This window comes from Coffea arabica, chromosome 4e (genome assembly GCF_036785885.1).
Source record: "Coffea arabica cultivar ET-39 chromosome 4e, Coffea Arabica ET-39 HiFi, whole genome shotgun sequence".
Lineage (NCBI taxonomy): Eukaryota > Viridiplantae > Streptophyta > Magnoliopsida > Gentianales > Rubiaceae > Coffea > Coffea arabica.
In genome coordinates, this window is record NC_092317.1 from 8874660 (window position 1) to 8894520 (window position 19861).

Consider the following 19861-nt stretch of genomic DNA (forward strand, 5'->3'; position numbering starts at 1 on the left):
TCAATCTGACAATGCAATCCTCCAATCCAAAATACCACTTCAGAACTTATGATCTCAATACAGGAAATAAAAGACAAGGGAAACAAACAAGCAAGCATATGCTTGAAGTAACCATCATCAACACTGATGTTTTATCTTCAAGTCAACCCTAACATTTGAACTTATAACCCAATATTTTTTTTTCTGATAACTGGTCAAGTAATAGCTAAAGCATTAAATGGATCCTACAAACCCAAGGAAAAGGAATCTTCAAGTAAAGCAGAGCAATGCCAAAAAAAAAAAGAAAAGGGAACTCAGGATCTTATAAGGTATGAGTGGTGATCAGCAAAAACCCAAGGAAAAGGAAAAGGAATCTTCAAGTAAAGCAGAACGTTGTCAAAAAAAAAAAAAAAAAACACGGAACTCAGATGCAGAATTGCTGTGAAAGTTTAAAAACAATGGGTACTTCAAGGATTTCAACAAAATTAGGCAGGTAGCCAGCAGTCTCTGCTAGGAATCTACAACTGAAGGCTAACAAGAGCAGCATCAAATTGATACCAATGCTGTTGTTTGACTGGACCTCTGTGAGATATTCAGAAAGGTGCAGAGGCAAAATTGCGCTTTTGATCAAGCACAACAAAACGGCTCTCCATGCAAATATACTTGCTTCTTGTTAAAAAAATCAATTCATTCTGAACTACTTACTTCAGAGGTTTTGCCAAAACGCGTTGGCCCAAGGTCACAAAACTAGTCTCTTGATTGGACATGAACAAAGCCAAAGAAGAAACACTGCACACGTGAAACCAACATACAGCATAAGGTATTTAAATACAAAATAAAGTGAAGTATCTTGTATCAGAAATCAGGATGACAAACCTTCCTGTAAAGACATGCTCCCGTACACCAAGTATAGTTGGAGGCCGGAGGCCATGATTTCCTCGAAATTCCTCAAGAAGATTTCTCATTTTGATTGCTTCCTCAAGGTAGTTATCCTGCACAACAAAGATATTGAATAAACAGAAAAAAGCATAAAATAGAAATAAGTTTATTAGAGGCATTAAAAGCAAAACTAGATCATAATGGAAACATGTAATCAACCCAGACACAAGAAGAGGGGGCCGGGGGGCAGCAGAAAGTACCTGTCATGCTTAAAATCATTAAATCATCAGGATTTGAATATGTATCAATGGAAAACAAATTCAGCACCTTCTGTAGAAACTAGACAACCAACTTCAACTTCAAAAACATTAAAACAACTTTCTTCAACACATCACATTTCAGGTTCCATTTGGATCAACAGATTTTAAGGAATTTACATGAATGGATTTGAAATTAGTAGATTTGAAAATCCACAGTAATTCAAGTTATTTTGTTTGGCTAAAAATTATCTTAGGATAGAGGGATTTATAATTTACAAAACTTATTGGGGTAAAATTGAAACCTCAAAACTTCAGGGGTTAATTATTGAAAAATTCCATTTTTTACTTTCTCATCTCACGTTTGAACTTTATGCCCTAATGTTTGAGCAGCTGCGCGGCATCTTTTCGGCAGCTTTCCAGGCAATGAGCACCCGCAATGGTGGCCGTCATCACATAAGAACTTGCATGAATGTGCAGATCCCAAAACTACCATCAATAACTGTTCACTGCTTTTAGTTCTATTTTTCAGTAGGCAACGGCAGCAAAGTATGAGAAGGTGTTGAATAAAACACTTGCTTTCACTGTCCAATAACAAGCTGGGAGTTCAGCTTTGCTTCCAATTTCCAAATACATGACAATCATTGGATTGGGGATCAACACTGATACGACCGGTCATAGATCAAGCACCAAGAAAAGAAAATTATATTATGTAAGATGTTTCTTTCATACTACTATCCAAGTTGAGTTAAGAAAATTCCAAAGGGCCATTTTTGTCAATAAGGAATGAGCTAACAATAACCTTGGAACTCTTACAAATTCACAATTTATTCATCCAGTGATGGTGTTCCTTTTGCACTACTATCTAGATTGACTTGAGAAAATTCCAAAGCCAGTCTTTCTAATAAGGAATATGGCTTATCAATAACCTTGGCACTTCTACAAATTAACGACCTATTGATCCAGTGACGGTGTACTATTAAACACTTGAGAAGCTGCTGAGATAAGTCAATATGGTCCATATCAAAACACCACCCATCTAAGCTGGTTTAGAACGATAGTTGACTGATCAAAGAAATGAAATGAAATGTGACAGAAACGCTGCAAGTTGAATGATTATGGACAATCGGGCTAACATAGTATCGAGATATGCTGTGACTGTCCAATATAGTTTAAAGATAGGCCATAGATTAATAAATTGGAACCAGTAACCGCTACATAAGGTTTATAGTAAAGAGAATGAACACTAAATGACCTGATTCATGTCAATTGTTTGAATAGCATCCCCTCGGGTGAAAATTATGGCATGGTTCTGGTTCTCTGGCTTTCCTTCCCCAAGTTTTGGATCTCCAGGGAGTTTAATGGAGTATATTTCCTACACACAAAAGATCAATCGCAAAAACTGGTGAAAACAGGACAACAGACTAATAAAGCGCAAAGGTAATTGTTAGCAAGCTCAACAAAATTTTAATTTCAGAAACAGGGAAAAATGAAAAAAGAAAACTGAACACAGCAAAAGGACAGCTGGCACACAAATGTCTACAGAGGCAAGCAGATACAAATTACAGCAACGGAAGTTTCCTTTAGTTCTCACAAATTTTACTGATTTCAAAAATGAAAAAGAAAACAAAAATATGGATAAGCCAACTTAGGGTTCTTTGTTCACTCCAAGATAGTTTAAATTTGGTACATATAAAAAATACATTCAGAAGTATTATGTACAAATCCATAATAGTCATTTTATATGGTAACAAATAATACCAATGATTAATTCTCAAGTTTCCCCAACTTATCCAGCAACAAGATTTCTTCATACATTAACAAGAATTTCAACACAGAAAGCAAAAGACTAAAAAGGACTATCAAAAATTGCTTTTAAGCCATTTTAATACATCCTTGTAATACAGATGACAAATTTAATGTGAACCACATTTAAAAGCATCTCAATATATCATGCTAAAGCATAATGCAAATCTCCAAAGACTGAACATTGTGCTTCAAATAACAAGACATAGGCTTGTTGTACTACTTCGAACTCCAGCAATAAAATATCCCCAGATCAACATCAAAAAAAATTTCAATGCATCTATATTCTATGAATACTAATAATCAATCTAATAAAGGGGATTTCTGATGATGATTAAATAATTACTCAAACTAAGAGTTCTTATCAACTATTGTAGAACAGAGGCATACAAGTATCTATAGCCACTGGATCATTAATTTTCAAAAGAAAACGATATATTGAAGATGTCTGCTAAAATTGAGTTTGATATCATATTTATTGCTAATCCATATGGAATTGCTAGAGCATGATTCACTCTTCATTTCGCATCCCCCTCCCCCAAAATAACCTTTTTCTGAAAGAAATTGTCACCAGCTTCTATACAGAATGTAGAGCATAAAACTAAAATCCATCATGAGCGGGTGATGATATACATCTGAATATTTTCATCCATCTAACCTATCTTTTATAAACCCAAGCAGCAAAATTTTTTGTAAATGACATTAAAGTTAGTCTAATCAACTTCCTCGACTTACGACAAGGGGTTGATACAAACAAGTGCTTCCTCTCAATTTCCTGTCATCTACTAAGTAACTTGCCCTTGAAAGGGAAACAAGCAAGTGCAGGATGCATTAAGCACAAAATCCTCTACCTGATCCTTCCCATGAGCATCAGCTTTTACAAGCTTAGAATAGAATTCCTTGGTCACCTTTCCACCGGCTGCACCAATCTCTTCTGTATGTATGAAAGCAACACGAAGAGCCTCATTCCTAAGCAAGAAATTGCAGAAGCTTCTCAGCAACAAGAAGCAGATACGTTCATTCAATTATAAAACTACAACCAGAGACAGAGGAGCAAAGCAAGCTAATGGAGTGTTCTATAAACATCAATTAAAGATCATTCCGCAGTGAGGACTTCCTACCCTTATAGGAAGATATACAAATGGATCACTTAAGTGACTATCTATCTTACATTTGTAATATAAACAAATAAATCATTAATAAAATATCCACCTTTTTTCTAGCTCTTGGTACCTACTCCACTCATCCCATTATCACTTCAATATTTTTATCTTTTGCATTTAAAGTTAAAATTTTCAGGAGTGACAAATTTAGAGATATGCAATCATTTACAGCAAAGAGAAACATGCAGACATAGCAAATGCAATCGTCTTCTGACTTTGTCCATCTACTGCTTTTGGATCTTAATTTTTACAGCTTCAATGAAATTACATAAATTGCCACTTCACAAAAACAAAACTGCCACTTCACAAACAAAAAGTTAAATTAAGAATATGTCAAAAGGAGACATAAAATTTTGGAAATGATAAAGTATGTAATCATGAAAGCATCTCTATTCTTCATCCTCATTCCTTCACCATACTTTGTCACATTAAGACCTATAAATTACTCTATTAAATATGTTCATGTATGAGACAAAAAATAAGATGACTATCAAAGATGCAACTTCAGTCAATAATGGTATCAAATCAGTCAAGACCCTATCACAAAATGGTCAATAATATGCAGTAATCATTCAATGACTAGTCCTCAAAAATAATCTCCTCAGCATGCTAAAATCAATCAGAGCAAACAAAATTTTAAGAAATTAAAAGATCAATTTTAAGTCATGCCTTTGCAACAAAAGAGCAATATCAGTAGCCTCTGGAGCTTTTCGTTGCTTTTGTTGACCATAAATTTGGCATGAGACCACATAAGTGAACTTTATATCTGCTTGAGCTCGTGCTTCAGGTGACAGTTCAAAGCCTTGAGTCCTTGGGAAACTTGACTGGGGATAAGCATCATCTGAATATCCAATAGGTAACAAGTGATTCAACAAACATTTCTACATCAAACAGATAAAAAGAAGCAAATTATTGACCAACAAATGCACCTCCAAGAGATCTCTTTTCCAAATAACTTTGTAGCATTAATGCCCTTCTGTAGTACATCATACCACGAACTGCACATCACATTAAGAAAAACAACATTTTGAATATACGGAGAAAATATCTCGAGGCCTACTTTTGACCAAACGAATCACAATCATATATTGGAAAAACTACAGCATGCACTGGCAGACTTAAATATGAGGTGAACCAAACCTGTTCTGGCTAATGTTTGGCCTCGGTAAGATGCCCAAAACCTGAGTTCCAAGGTGTCACTGGAGCTTTCTTGAATTTCAGCATCAGCATTCCCGCCACGACCAATTCGTTCCAAGAAATTCTCCCATTCATCTATTATTATAGGAGACTAGCTGGTTATGCATTTTAATAGACCAAGGAAGATTTAGTTCTATTCAAATGAAAGAATGACTAGTTAATCAGGGGAGTCCATGCCAAGGAGTCCTCACTTAGGCATCGATCTATTTATCCATTGTGTGTACCAAAGAGAAAGTGACCCCTATGCTCTTGGTATTACCATATTTTTTAAGACATGTAGGATAGAGAAGTGGAGTACTCATTCAGGACTCCTAAGGGTAGCCTCTTTATTAATCAAACAATTAGACCAGTTACAATGTACGGAGAAACTGAATATTTCACACAGCATTTTGAGCTTTCAATACAGAAAACTACATTAATGACCTTCAATACTACATGTGTTAGTCATACTCACAGACAGCTTCTAATTCTTCAACAAAGATTATCAAGGAAAATTCAAAATTTCATGCTTCCTCAGCACTATGTTTTATTTCTCTGCGTCATCAAATATCAGAGTTTTATACAACATTCAACAGAATTATTTAGGACTTACTTGAGAGTAAACCACTTATACATGCTAAAATTCTATATTTTTCTTCCTAAATAGGAAATTTGTGCTTTCAACCAGCTGCTGAAACAAATGCAACATATAAATCCTTGCCACTTGGACGCGTGGTTTCACTAGGCTACTTGTCAATGAAACAAGACAGTTACAGGTATCAGACAAATTGATATGGATAAGAATATTATCAACTTCTCACCCGTCAAAAAATTATGATGGATCTTCTTCTCTAAGTTGCTGTCATTTTAATTGGATAAAATCACCAATTGGGACTGACCAAGGAGAAATCAAATAAGAGATATGCACACAAGGCTTCTAAAACATAGCATAAAACATTAAATTTTACTCATATGTATGATGCAGCTTGGAGAATACACCTGACTGACTGTTCACTGTACTATAGTAGTGTGAGTCTCAATTCAGTTTAGGACTTCAAGGAAAGATGTGCATTAAACAACTAGAATAAAACCATGGAAACAGTTAAGCAATGTGATGACAATAAAAGTTCTTTCTTAAAACTGAATACACTCTCAAAACATCTCATTTATATGTTTTTTTCCCAGATTTCCATAAAAAGGAGAACTAAAATGAAGTACGACTGTTATAATCCTTTTCTCATGTTTCTACTTGCATCCACTGGAATCAGAGCCAAAGACAATCCTTAACAAAAATAAATGTCAATTTGGATGATTAGTCCCGTGACCTTTTGAACTTGAAAACCAAGAAAAAAAGCATAATGAGGAGCTTCAAGATTGTAGCCTAAGGTAGTCTTGGAGGAAAAGAATTTGCCAAGCAACTAAAAATACTATATTTCGAATTTCTGCACAATTTCATGATATCTTTCCTAAATAATACTGTGGGTTTCCCTCTAATAGTAAATTATGGTGTTGCTCAAAACTCTGATCTGAAGGTGATGCTTTGTCAATTGTTACATTTACAGAATACTAGCATTGCTTTTGCTTTACAGCCTAATTGTGATCTGATGTTAAGAATTTCAGAAGCTTGAAGAATACAGTCTCCTGTTATTTTTTTCATCAAAACTTATAGATAACACGATGTAGAAAGCTTTAATGAGCATAGAATGGCAAAAATTCAAGAACATTAAAGCAAACCTCTTTTTCCGTACATGTACACTGTAGATTTAGATTTTTTGCTGGAATTCAGTTTTTAAGAATATTTTGTAGGTGGAATCCCTTAGGAGATTACATACAGTAAACCAAGCAGCTGAAGATGCTAAGAAACAGAGGATAGGAGGCCTTGGGTGGAAATTCGCATGATTATCATAAATACAAAAATTGGAGGACAAAGTTTTCCTCCAAGACCAAGAGGAGTAGCCGGTTACTGTTCTGGAAACTGTTGATTGCATACTCTAGCAGCACAAATCTTGCATTAGTTGAAGACATTAGAGGTCAGAATATATTCATTTCCTAGTAGCATTAATACAATTAATTCTCCTAAACATTGTGTTCGCATTAGTTCTTTGAGTTCTCCCTTAAGAACCCTGGCTTCATGCTCCTATTCAAGGGTTATTTTCCTGGTTTGCACTAAAAACAAGAAATTTAATCAGGGATCAATGTTTCATTCCTTTCTGTCGCACTTCCACCAGCACCAACAGATTTTGAAAGAAAAAGTTGTTGAAAGTAAAGAAAATATATCAATCTCATCTAATAGTTCAGCCAAATAAATCAGTAAACTAAGGATGGGAACTTTTAAAGTGAGAAGAAATAGATTTGAGAACTACCAGGAAATATTTTCTGGAGATAAAAAAGAGTAGATATGCCATCTTCATTCTCAACCCGCAACTCAGAAGAACTATAAAGCACAGTCTCACTGTAATAAGGCGTGAAGACACTGTTTTGAAGCAAATATGAATCATCAGAAATTGTAAAATAAATTCAGAACAACAAAAGATCAACTTGTAAGAAATAAAGGTATGTACCAAAATGGGATCATTTCACAGACTGGCTTCGCGGCTGGCATGTCCATAAACAAAGAATTTGTGAAAAACTCCAATCTTCTTCTTGCTTCAAGATTCTTAGGTATATTAGCCGCAGAATCCTTGACTGTGAGAAGTAGGTGCAACCTCTTGACCTGCTCCTTCTGCGAAAATTGAAGGATTGAATCATTGGTTTAATCATGGAGACATCCTAAAAATCCATATATTCCAAGTTTTAAATGCTTACAACAGGATCCTCGGGCCACCCTATCCTAGAAAAGAGCCTTCCTTCATTTCTTGCTCTCGCCAATATATTCCATGTATCAAGCTGCTCCCTAAGCCAAATAAAAGAAAAAAGGTTTTACTCTTTGAAGCTTGCAATGGAAAGTGTGTTACAGAAGCAAAAGTTTTTAAGCACTAACCTTAGATCTGATGATAGTAGCTCATGTGTAACAACCTCATATAGATCAAATATAGCTTTGGCAGCACCTTTTTCCAGATCAGGAGTTCTATTTCGTATCTAACATGACAGTTTAAAAGCTATCAGAATAACATAAATGAGGAAAGATATACTACGGATCAACCTGAAAAAGATGATAATTAAGCATCGCCAGCTGTTTCAAACAAAGAACTATTACTATAAACATGTAAAAACAATTAAGAGCATTACATCAAAAACATCCATTTTCTTAGTTCCGCTGCACTATTATCAGTCAGTGTATGGAAAGTAGTAGAGTTGATTGTCAATTGTACAAAGTGACGTACTATATGCAGTCTCACAATTGAAGCATGTGCAGAGTATGATTGCCAATATAATTTTGACACAAATAAACAAGACAAAAGTTGCAAGCGAAATAGAAAGTATAATCATTGAAAGTGTGCTGTTTCTATGTCACTATTAACAAACACACAGGAAACCTTCTCAAACATTTTTTCCAAAAACATTTGCATAGAGAAAATGATACTCCACAAAGGTGCAATTTACAGCAATATAAGGAACACATCAATCAAAGTCGTATCCTAAACTCTTGTTATTCCAACATGTTACCAACTCGTGTTTCAGAAATAACTCTTAACAGCTTTCTTTTAGCATGAGTATGGGGAAAAAGCAATATGCTAGTACACCAAGCATTTAGAAGAAAAACCACCTATGCAGTACAAAATGAGGATCACTAGGATGAAAAAACACCATGCTGTTTGCATCATGTTTTACCAGAGATATTGCCAAGTTGAATGATGGCAGCAGAAGTAAAAGCATAACACTTCTTATTGGTTACATCAGTTAATCATTCTTGAATCAATTGGTTTCCTTAATTTATAAGGAAAAGTTACCAGCAGTCCAGTGAGTGCTGTAAATCGCGATAGAACAACAGGAAGCTTCTTAAGATTAAGAGTGATCACAAGTGAACCCTCCTGAATACTGTTGTTGATCTCACGAAATATCCTTTCAACCCTGTAATGAATGAAAAGAAGGAAACAAGAATGATCTGTAAACTTGGAATGGTAAATATCTAACAAAATAAAACTAAATATGAGCTTTATGCACAAAAAATATTAGAAGAAAGTCATACCAGAGTCTCCCTTCCCCATCAACCAGAGAATGTAAAACTTTTTCAATACTGTAGTAGCACTCCTTAACAGCATATGCCATGTATTCATCCCTGCATATTCTACTCCAGAGATCTGCTTGTGTATCTTTGCAATCCAGAGCTAAATCAATTGCCAATAAGATCTGAAAAATACACAGCTTAATAATACTTACAAAAAGAACATCCACCTCCAAGTACTTCAGTAATTAAGAGAGTAGCATAAAGATAATTGATAACACCTTACTGCTAAGAAGAAACAGAGGCCATTGAACCAATCTAATAATTCCTATGTTGCTCGGCATTGATAGCAAGTCCATCTCTCTGGAATAAAATGGAAACCAGGATGTAGTGGTGGTGGGCAGGGGTTAGCAAATGCCAATAATGAGAATTAATTTGGATTCAGAGATGCAATCGTTACACAAGTTTTCAACACCAAGTACAAAAGTGTCACCAATTTACCTATTACTAATATAATCTTCTTCACGTAAGCTTTTGATGATCTCATTCCAAAATGGAGAAAATATAGCTGCATACTCTTTGTTATTATCATGAGAATCCTGAAAGGAAATATCCCTGTTCAGAGCAATAATAGATGCGGCAAAAATAATTTTGGAAAATAAGTTTTCTAATTCAGGAAACATCCAGGACAAGTGCCCTTGTTGTAAAACGATTTGAATAAACCCATTCATCACTTGGCAACAAGATACTAGCAGTGGGTAGGAATTGCAGATGCCCTTGATGACAGGTTAGCATAGCTAAGGAGGAAAGAGGGGAGGAAGGAGGGGAGCGGTAGCGGTCGTGGAGGGTGCCGGGGCTGGTTGGGGGAGGTTGGGTGGGGAAAGTGAGAGAGTGGTGGGGGTGGAAGAAGAAGAGGTGACCGTGGCATTGGTGTGCTTTATAGGTTGCTTTTTGGGAGCTTACTGTAAATTTTGTTGGAAAAGCACCCATTGCATTTTTAAAATTTACAAGAACTAGCAACAAAAACTAGTGACCACCTCCAACTAATCATGCATATGGGCAGGAGGGTGTCCCCCAATGTTCCCAACACAGAAAAATGGAGAGACAACAAAAAGGAGCCTTGGTGCAATTATCAAAATCAGGAAATAAGTAAACTAAGAAGGAAAGCTGCAACTACAACAGTTGTATAAACAAGTACAAACTCAGAACAGTTGAAGAACAAGACTTGTTTAACATGCAGTTAAATTCCAGCAATAGAATTACGTTAAAGCATCCAAATCACAATACTTTAGTGGAGCAGCTCCAAGGACTCTAAAACACTTTTGGAGGTGTCATTCACTTTATTATGATCTACTTGTCATGTCATAACAATATAAATTGAATTGAGACGAAAATCACTTTACTTAATGACCAAAGTATCAAAAATGTACCTAGAGAAGTGGCATGAATTAACAAAAACTAAACACAGAGAGAAGGAAATTTTAATTAATTGTCAAACATAACTGCCATCTAAAGCTAAAATGAATTTTCTAATTGTGGTATGACCCCCAGACATCCTCAGACTATCTTGCCACAAGTTTTATTTAGCTTTCCAAGACTAGAAGAACTGGCCTGGCAAGAGTCACCATGCTGACTCATTTCTTTCTTCCAGTAGCACATGTAGAGCTGATCTTTTACAATGATTGTTAAAGTCATGATAATCTTTAGCTGGAAAAGCCCAAAATATGCAGCAACTAGAAATTGTATTGCAAACAACCCAAGTGCCAAAACAGATTCAAAAACTTAATGGAAAATGCTTTTGCAACAAAACAGATTCAAAAACTTAATGCAGTAATCTACCTGCAACATCTTTCTCATGCCTCGTATTCAATTTGACATCTCAAGTATTATTTCGTCTCCAACAAAAATTAACTCAGAGATATCAAAAATTTGAACAAAAAGTTAATGTAATAATCTACCTGCGAATGTTGTTGGTCAAAGGGCATCCTGCAAAAGGCAGTAAATATAATCAGCAAAATGACTGAGGTAATAGAAATTCGAGCATTGCCAAGGTAACCAGATTCTGTTAGATCAAGACATTTATGCTACCTCTTAATCTGGGAAGAGACCAGATTCTTGAAAAAGGCTTCTGGAAAGCTCTCAAAACGTCTATGTAGCATTTGAATTGAACGGATCTACCAAAATAAATTTTTTTAAATAATAATTGAGATTGCATAAGTATAATGCTAACCAAAGTGACAGTAACATACAGTCACAGATTTCAAAGACATGACCAAGAAAAATAATTCCTACACAAAATAAACCAGCTAATTCTAGCCACATATTGGTACCTCTCCTAGACGAGCCCGTGCACCCATCACAGCACCAACAATTGCAGACAACAGAGTATACCAAATGTGAATATCCATGAGATAAATCTGCAGATACAGAAAATCAAAGCAAAAACACAGAAACAACTTAGTACAACCGATAATCAAAGTAGCGGGTAAATTGGCAAAAGAACAAAGCACAACACCTTGTGAGGTTTTTCAGCTTATAAGAAAGTTTAAAAGCAGCTTTATACATCAGTCTGAAATTTTTCTCAAAATTTTCACCTAACAATGCACCAGAGCTTGTCTGGTGGATTATCTCAAGGAAGCCAAGCAAGCAGTTAATATCATGCAAGACTGGTAAACAATTTACATTGCAATAGGACATAATAATTGAAAAGTTAGCTTCTTCACATTCTAACTTCTTCACATTCCTAAGATTCACAAAATCTGATTCATTATATCATTTCTTTGGAAATACAGACAGATGAGGGTAGGTAGATTCAGGCATTCTTGCGTCTCCACTCACAGGCACTTGGTACCTTGTACAGGGTAATATGTTTTTGATGCTCTCTGATAGTTGTATTTATGTGACTAGTAGTTCATTGATTTGTCCACTACTTCAGATATTATCAATTAATGCTCTTACAGGTTTTAGAGCAACTAGAAACTGACTGAACAAGAGAACGTGCCCAGACAAAGAGTCAAAACTTTGGTTCCGTATTTTGCAAAACCTTTATCAGAACCAGTACCTTCAGTAGTACTTTATTCCAAAGTGAAAAATATGGAGAGGGGATCACTTTATTCTTCTCCAAATTTTCAGCAACCAGAGAGCACTTCATCAAATTGGGGTTACAATGACAGGCAATTATTGCTTTTTTCTCTTGAATGTTTTAAATCTTATTAGCAGATTTACCTAATAAGTGCCGGAGAAGGTACACTTAGTGTACCATCCTTTTCATCTCCTATATACCCACACTTTACGCTGCATCATTCTTCTTGTTATCAAATCCTAGGCTAAAAGACAGCTCAAACATTCTTTTGTTAAATTAAAAGCAAGAAAAAGTAGCACACAGAAGGAATTGTTCCATCAGGACTCTTTCATGTTTCTACAGCTGGAAACCATGTACTTCAACAAAGGACAAAAGGAACAGAAGACATTCAGCAGGCAATCCTATCAATACCAAGACACCTATGTCAAGCCATATCTAGCTTCAAAATTCAGATGCTCAGAGCTACAAAACCAGTTCCACATGATTATTGAATATCGGAATAAACAGAATGAATTAGATAATACTCACAGCCACAACAGGAGTCCAAAGGCTAGCTACTGTCAATGCATTATTATTGCCTGCCACAGAACATGAACAACAATTAAAACATAGACAAAACTATTCAGGAATCAATTCTGTATCACTTCCCCACAACAATCACTAAATGGGAACAATTAGTATAATAATTCTGCACTTTCATCTGAGCTGATAAGTTGTAGTAACTATGAGGAGCTACATCCCTCGAAGCACCAAAAAAAAAAAAAAGGAGTAGACTGGTTCTGTAGATTGTTCAATAACTTCTTGTAATATTAACAGATAACTGATGCCATCTAAATTTAGAAGCATATAATTGTCTGCTTAATCGACAGAGAAGCAAATCGGTGGAAGCTATAGCAAAGATTTAAAAGAAGAACGAATTCGGTTCCTCTTCTTGCTGAAATACAGAAGGTGAAAGCAGAACCAGATTCCTTGAAATTTGGTGACAAGAAACACTGCCTTAGGGTTAAGAAAAGGGCCCAACCCCTCCCACCACCATATACAAGACTAAGCATTAATTGGCAAATCTCCTTTTACACCTGTATAGCAACTCTGCTCAAGGTATATAACTCGAAGATGATAATGACATGAATAAATAAAATTATCCAAATCCACCATTAAAAAAGAACTACATTAAATGGGAAAAAAATATATCCAGTTCAAATGAGACAAATAAATGATAAATACATAAAAAGGCTTACTCTTTGATACTAGATCATGCCACGAATATTGCAAGGATGGAAGATTTACAATGATATTGGTCGGTTCAACTAGTGGTTTAATCTGCACCAATTAACAACAGAAGAATAAGGTGCACTCTTCTGATCTAGCCCAGCACATGTAAGCGATAATACAATATCAATTTTGCATATTGTGAGTCAGTGTATGGTCTATACTTTATTAATCCAAATATCAAGCTTTATGAGTGTCAAGTTCAGCGAAAGTGACTTGCCTGAAGAAAGTATGCAAACGTGAACTTGCAAACAAAGATTACCAGCCAGAAAAGCACATATCTGCAGCAGCACAAGACACAAGTAATTCAGCATTGCAGCACTATAACAAGACAGGCAGTGGTGGAGAATGAGTTACATCATGCAGCATTTGCACATCTAACCATCCATTCATGTAAAAGAATGGCAGTTTTCACATAAAAAGTTCAGCCAATAAAAATAACATGGAGAAGCTGAAGAAATGCTAGTTTGATAGCACAAAGTGGAAAACCATGAGAAAGCAATTTTAAGTCCTGTACTGTCTCCCATTCTTTACCAAACCCCGGGTATATTAATTAAGCATATAACTTAAAGTAATGCAACCATTCAGCTTTTTAGGACATAGTCTGCTTTAGTTTTATCAAAAGCAGCAAGGGAAACCATTCACAAGACATAGTCCTCTTTCAATTCCTTTTTCCATTGTTGTTTGTTAGATGGTGGAAGAATTTGTAACCAAGAAATCTGAACCTAAAGCAAATTCTGGAACTCCAATGTATTATATTCAGAGACTTCAAGCAGCTAACGGATGTGATCCATGGAAATAACTAAAGCATCCTTTTGACAAGGCAAGATTTCACATAGTAGTAGACACATTTCATTGCAACAGAGAGAAAGTAATTGTACCAATAGAAGACTCGTGACCAAAACTTAGAGAAAACAATTGCATGCAGTAAGGCCAGAACTACAGTCTTGTGTATGTCCAAACTAGGTTAAAAAATAAAAAAACTAGGCACCAAAATCAAGGTCCAAAGAGGAAAAAAACAAACCTTAAATAGTCAGTTGTTTTTTCAACAAGACCTCGGCCAACAAAATATCGCTCCTGTCAATTTATTCAAGCACAATAACAATTGGAATGGTTCAAGAAAAATTTGAAGTGCACCATTGCTCAGATCCATATTGTTACCTGATAGATCCACTTGAAAAACTGAAAGAACGACTGATCAGCCATTTCAGAAAATGTGTGACACGCTGGTATTTTCAAGAAAAGGGCCAAAATAAGTCGTAGTCCAGCATAAACGCCCAGAACCAGGACATATATCCGAAAGTAGAGGGGATCTGTATTTTTATTTCTTTCCTGCAAAACTTTTCTGAAATTTGGTATAGGTTATCAGCAACAATTTTGCATCAGCAAATATAGTTGGAAAAACTAAAAACCAGGGTTTAGACTCACATATAAACATATGTCACAAAGACAGAGCTCAGACCCCACCAAAAAAACCTAATAACAAGCCTTGAGATAGCCATGGCTCTCGCTGTTGTATAAGCACCAAACATAAGTAGGACATCCAAAGAACCTATGAACAGATCCAAGCATGCAACAGTAAGTTTAAGATCTCACAACTCATCAAAGAATTTAAATTAGAAACTGAAGCAGAGCATAACTTACTTTCCACAAAATTCATGATTGCAAATGTTGGACCCACACTAAGTACTGTCTTGAAAGTATTGAGATTAATTTTTCCACCATTAAAGGCAATAATGGTCAAGATCTGAAATCAGAGTATTCCAGATTATGCAGGGAACAATCAACGATTCAACATCTCATAAAAAAAAAACACTGGATGTGGAAATGACCTGAAACATTACAGCCAAAAATATCCACATACGATGAAAACTTTGATACAAGTGAAGAAAAGTCCGATGCTCGACAAATGTGCTTTTACCTGTCTGCACAAGTAGATAAATTAAGACAAAAGGTAAAGTTATGACATAAAGATCAAGCAGAAGCTAAAACATTTACCCCATAAAAGAATATACACAAGATCAAGTCACAGAAATGCTTGATTATAATAACAAGCATTATAGAAGTTCAGTTAAGAACAATAGTAAGCAACCAAGTACAGCACAGCCAAGAATTTGACTTACTGTTAGCTTCATAATACACACCAGAGCTGAATGCAAATCAATGCAGCCAAGCATAAAATCATCAGTGTTAAAGTGACTCAGTATTGGATGACTAAATGAACTTCCCAGGGAACCGACACAGTCCAACAACTCCAATGCTAATTCCAGTGACAAGATGATATAGAACTTCAGGCTCCATAACGCTGGTTAACTACTAAGCTACAGCTCTGAACTCTGTTTTTGATGGCAAATCACTTCTGTACTGTACAACAGCATTTATTTAATTAAAAGTGGGAGTTTGAGTCAGGTGATTTAGATTTTTATTTCCTCAATGCCCTCCTATAAATATCAATGGCTGCATTATGTCTCCACAATTGAAAGCCCCTTCTGTAATTTTCAGGTTACTTCTGTAATACCAACATTGAGGTTCATTTTTAGGAATATAGTTTTATTTAATTAAATTTCCTTCATTTTATTAAGGCATAAAATTTAAATTGAAAGGATATTCTTGAGGAAGAAGTTTTCCATAGTACACATCAAACAAGAATGCAAAAATCAGATATAATATGGCTTTTAGGTTTGATCATTTTAAGAATTGATATCAGGCAACAAGAACAAGAAAATTTCTTGGCAAGACAAACACATGTGAGGCTTTGAAACCTACCACCATGGGTAAATACTGTTAAGCCGTAACTCCTATATCTATAGATGAACACAGGAAGAAGAATTAGAGTCTTATTCTAATTTTGAAACCTGTATCAACATCTTTCTTACTAACACAATTACTAAACCGGTAATTGAATTTTCTTTTTGACATTCTTCTGTACTTAATTTGAGTTATGACAGCCTATGAAATTCTGCATCAGAGTACTGGGTCTGCACTCTCATATTTGTAATAATAGAAAACAAAGGCTTGATAATCAAAAGTTAAAGCCAATTCAATATTAATTAATTGATAAAAGATTCACGTTTTATTTGAATTTGCATCGTTTTTAACTTCCTCCGATATTACAACCTAGTAACCAGCTATAAATCAAGCCAATCCTCTCCACAATTGAATGCTTATTCCAGTACAACTATTTAAATGGAGTTCTGATCAACTGCAGTTGAGTTGCAAGTGTGAGCAACTTAGTTGAAATAAGTCCACAAAGATCATCTTCTTGGTGGCCTATAGTTGCAAAGGGCGACGTAGATATTATTGCAAAATAAAGTTTACCTTTCCATTTGTGGTCAGTAATCATACAATTTGTGCTCACTTATAAAAATTGTCACTTTCAGATAACCGTTTAGCAGTGATATAAGGGAGATAATTTTGGCCCAAGATTTCTAGACTTAATAAGGTGCCTTTCATCCATTTAGGTTGGACACGGACTTGTGATGGCCTAATTTGAACTCAATCTAATTCAGCGAACAAATATATAAAGGCTTGAAATTCAATGCATACATTTTCAAGATAATCAACCCTTGATGCAGAAATCACCAGCAAGCGAACATGTATATATTGTCAAATTCACCAAAAACCACATAAGTATAAACTATAAAGTGTACAACTTTGTGTCCGAAAGTCCTATATTCAATGAAGTAAAATAATAAGATGCTGAGGATATTTTGGCTTGCTCACTATGTTGTCTTAGATGTCAACTGCATGACATTAGTCTAGCTAAGTTCATTTGGATAGTAGTATAACCTTGGTTCACAAGCATTTACTTGGAGCAATGAGCACGAATATTGGAGCACAAGCCACCTCAAGGTTGAACTAAGAAAATCAAAATTCAAACTTTTTCTAAGCAGAGCAACTTACAGCATTTAAAACAAAAGGAGAGCAATGAATGTGAAACTAATTATTTATCTTTTTCTGTTGTGTGATCACAAAAAAGTTTTGCCTCCTAACTCTCCTTTTTGAAACAAGCACAAAAGTCAACTTAGTTCCAGTTTACATTTATGGGGATATAACATGCCTTCCAACAATTAGGTTTTCTGAGATGAGGCCTTTGAAGCCTATCTAACTTTACTCAACTTCTAAGAAACTTTAACAAAGTGAAATTTTTAAGCAACGCTATCTTAACAATCTATACTAGCTTCCTCAGGGGCATAGACACAAATATAATTTGCTTTTAGGCAAAATTTTACACAATGATTCTCAGTAATGTTTAAATCTTTTCATTCTTACATCAAAATGAACATAATGTTTCAATGCCTATTGAGATTTAGTTTAGCATACTTGATGCTAAACTATAATATGAAGTCATTCAACTATTTTTCCCATATGATAGTAAGTTAATTCAATTTAGGAAAAATGCATTTAACTTTTCTTAGTTTCTTTGTTGCCTTTCCTACAATTATACCTGAAAACCTAGGTAAAGTTCATATTCAAATTAAGATGAGCTATATGTGTTTAAGATGTTTTAGATTATCTAAAGTTCAGAGTTTTAAAGATTTCCCTTCTATTATACAAATATTCCAAATCATAGGGAAATCAACCATTTGATGCATCGACCATATATTTAAGGTTAGGGAGAATATCAATGAAATTTATCCAGAAGTAACGCAATTAAAAGAGTGGAAAAGGATAGGCCAAATGGACAAAATACAAAGATAACATTATCTAGGATATAATTTAGAATCAAAACAGGATTTTTATACACATGAAAAACATGAATCTTTGTCGCATGAAATAACTTTAGTAAACTGTAATTTTAATAGCAAAATGTTTGCTCTTTTGTTGCAATACAATAACTTCAGTTTGCGTTTGAACATAACTTCATTATAAGTTGGCAATGGTTTTTCTTTTATGGAAAAAGGTACTGTTTACATGAAAATGTTACCAATTAAGTAAATAAAATACACCCATTATTCAAATGTTAATAAATGTCAACCCAAAAAAATACTTCTGTATTTTCTCCTTCTTACTAATCTTACAGGGTAAATAATACCCAAATTTTCATCACAAAAAGTGACCTGTCACACATGTAATGCATGTACGCTCAAACTACTTATGTAAAGCAGCTAAGCCAAAGGATTAAACAAAGTGATTTTGGTTCATAAGCTGCCAATAGCAACTCAGCAAGCTAAGAGAAACAACATCAACTCTGAGGAAATGACGCATCACAGGTGCAGTAGTCAAAATCTCAATTCTTCCCCATTTCCTCATACCCAGAATTACCCATGACACAACAGTAGGAAAAAATAATTAAAAAAAAAGGAGAAAAGATTAGTTCCCTCTTTTGTTTCCAACACATCTGAAAAAATTAAGGTTATGTGCAAATAGTTTATGATTTAAATACTTCAGATGACACAACGAAGAAAACATTGGAGTATGGTAATACTAATCATAGCTGATACCAACCCTTTTCCTCCCTTTAGGCTTCAACAGGAATGAAGAATCCTTCTTGATGGGCCAGCTCAACTCAAAGCAAGCCGGAGACCTATCAGCAAGAAACCATAGATGAAGCAGAGGCAATGAAATCGCATTCAAAAGTCCACGATAATATCAAGAAAAATCAAACCAGAAATATTCATTGAAGTCGTCATAGTTCCGCCACTCTGAATGGGCTTTCCCAGTATTTCCTCCTTGTGCTTCCTAAGATGAAGAAAAGAGAGAACAAACACAAATGCAGCAAAGAAAAACACATGAGTGTTTGGCAGACTTAAAAGGGGACTTTAATAGATGAAAATCGTTTGAACTCAAATTCAGAAAACTTATATTTCACTTTCACCCCATAAAAGATGATCGATGAATGATATTCATATACACTGTTACAACAGTGATTGCCTACAAATAACAAGGAGCAACTAGATATGAACCTTATGAAAGTTAAATCTCATAAATGCCAAAGGCGTGTTTCCATGACTAATGGTAAATTTAGTAAGAATACAATATTTATGCGCATATAGGCAGCCTAAACATGACACAAACATCACATATTGATGAGGGAAAAGAGAGATCTGCTTTACTTTTTTATGTTATTAGCATCAAAATTTTGACAACCACATAAAAAGAGTTGGTACCAATTGCTTACACAACTATAAAGTCATTCAAAAAG

The 19861-nt window shown here is 35.0% G+C and overlaps 1 protein-coding gene across 3 annotated transcripts in view; it reads right to left on the minus strand.

Annotated features, from left to right (window-relative positions):
• The window catches only part of LOC140003925 (callose synthase 10-like), a 38666-nt gene that overhangs the window by 7090 nt on the left and 11715 nt on the right, over positions 1–19861 (minus strand). For all 3 annotated transcript variants that reach the window (XR_011813571.1, XM_072047543.1, XM_072047544.1), the window contains 28 exons: positions 19325–19398; positions 19165–19243; positions 15549–15641; positions 15361–15463; positions 15145–15268; positions 14878–15061; positions 14741–14793; positions 13937–13997; positions 13686–13767; positions 12976–13025; positions 11696–11782; positions 11454–11539; positions 11324–11351; positions 9867–9964; positions 9647–9728; positions 9390–9550; positions 9151–9271; positions 8241–8338; positions 8066–8153; positions 7822–7982; positions 7624–7733; positions 5225–5356; positions 5014–5082; positions 4754–4925; positions 3773–3890; positions 2371–2490; positions 856–971; positions 685–768 (listed from right to left, as the gene is read on the minus strand). Coding sequence is in view for 2 of the 3 variants with exons in the window: in XM_072047543.1 (XP_071903644.1) it covers positions 685–768; positions 856–971; positions 2371–2490; positions 3773–3890; positions 4754–4925; positions 5014–5082; positions 5225–5356; positions 7624–7733; positions 7822–7982; positions 8066–8153; positions 8241–8338; positions 9151–9271; positions 9390–9550; positions 9647–9728; positions 9867–9964; positions 11324–11351; positions 11454–11539; positions 11696–11782; positions 12976–13025; positions 13686–13767; positions 13937–13997; positions 14741–14793; positions 14878–15061; positions 15145–15268; positions 15361–15463; positions 15549–15641; positions 19165–19243; positions 19325–19398 (2834 nt within the window). In the remaining variant the exon portion in view is untranslated. The remainder of the gene's footprint in view (positions 1–684; positions 769–855; positions 972–2370; positions 2491–3772; positions 3891–4753; positions 4926–5013; positions 5083–5224; positions 5357–7623; positions 7734–7821; positions 7983–8065; positions 8154–8240; positions 8339–9150; positions 9272–9389; positions 9551–9646; positions 9729–9866; positions 9965–11323; positions 11352–11453; positions 11540–11695; positions 11783–12975; positions 13026–13685; positions 13768–13936; positions 13998–14740; positions 14794–14877; positions 15062–15144; positions 15269–15360; positions 15464–15548; positions 15642–19164; positions 19244–19324; positions 19399–19861) is intronic.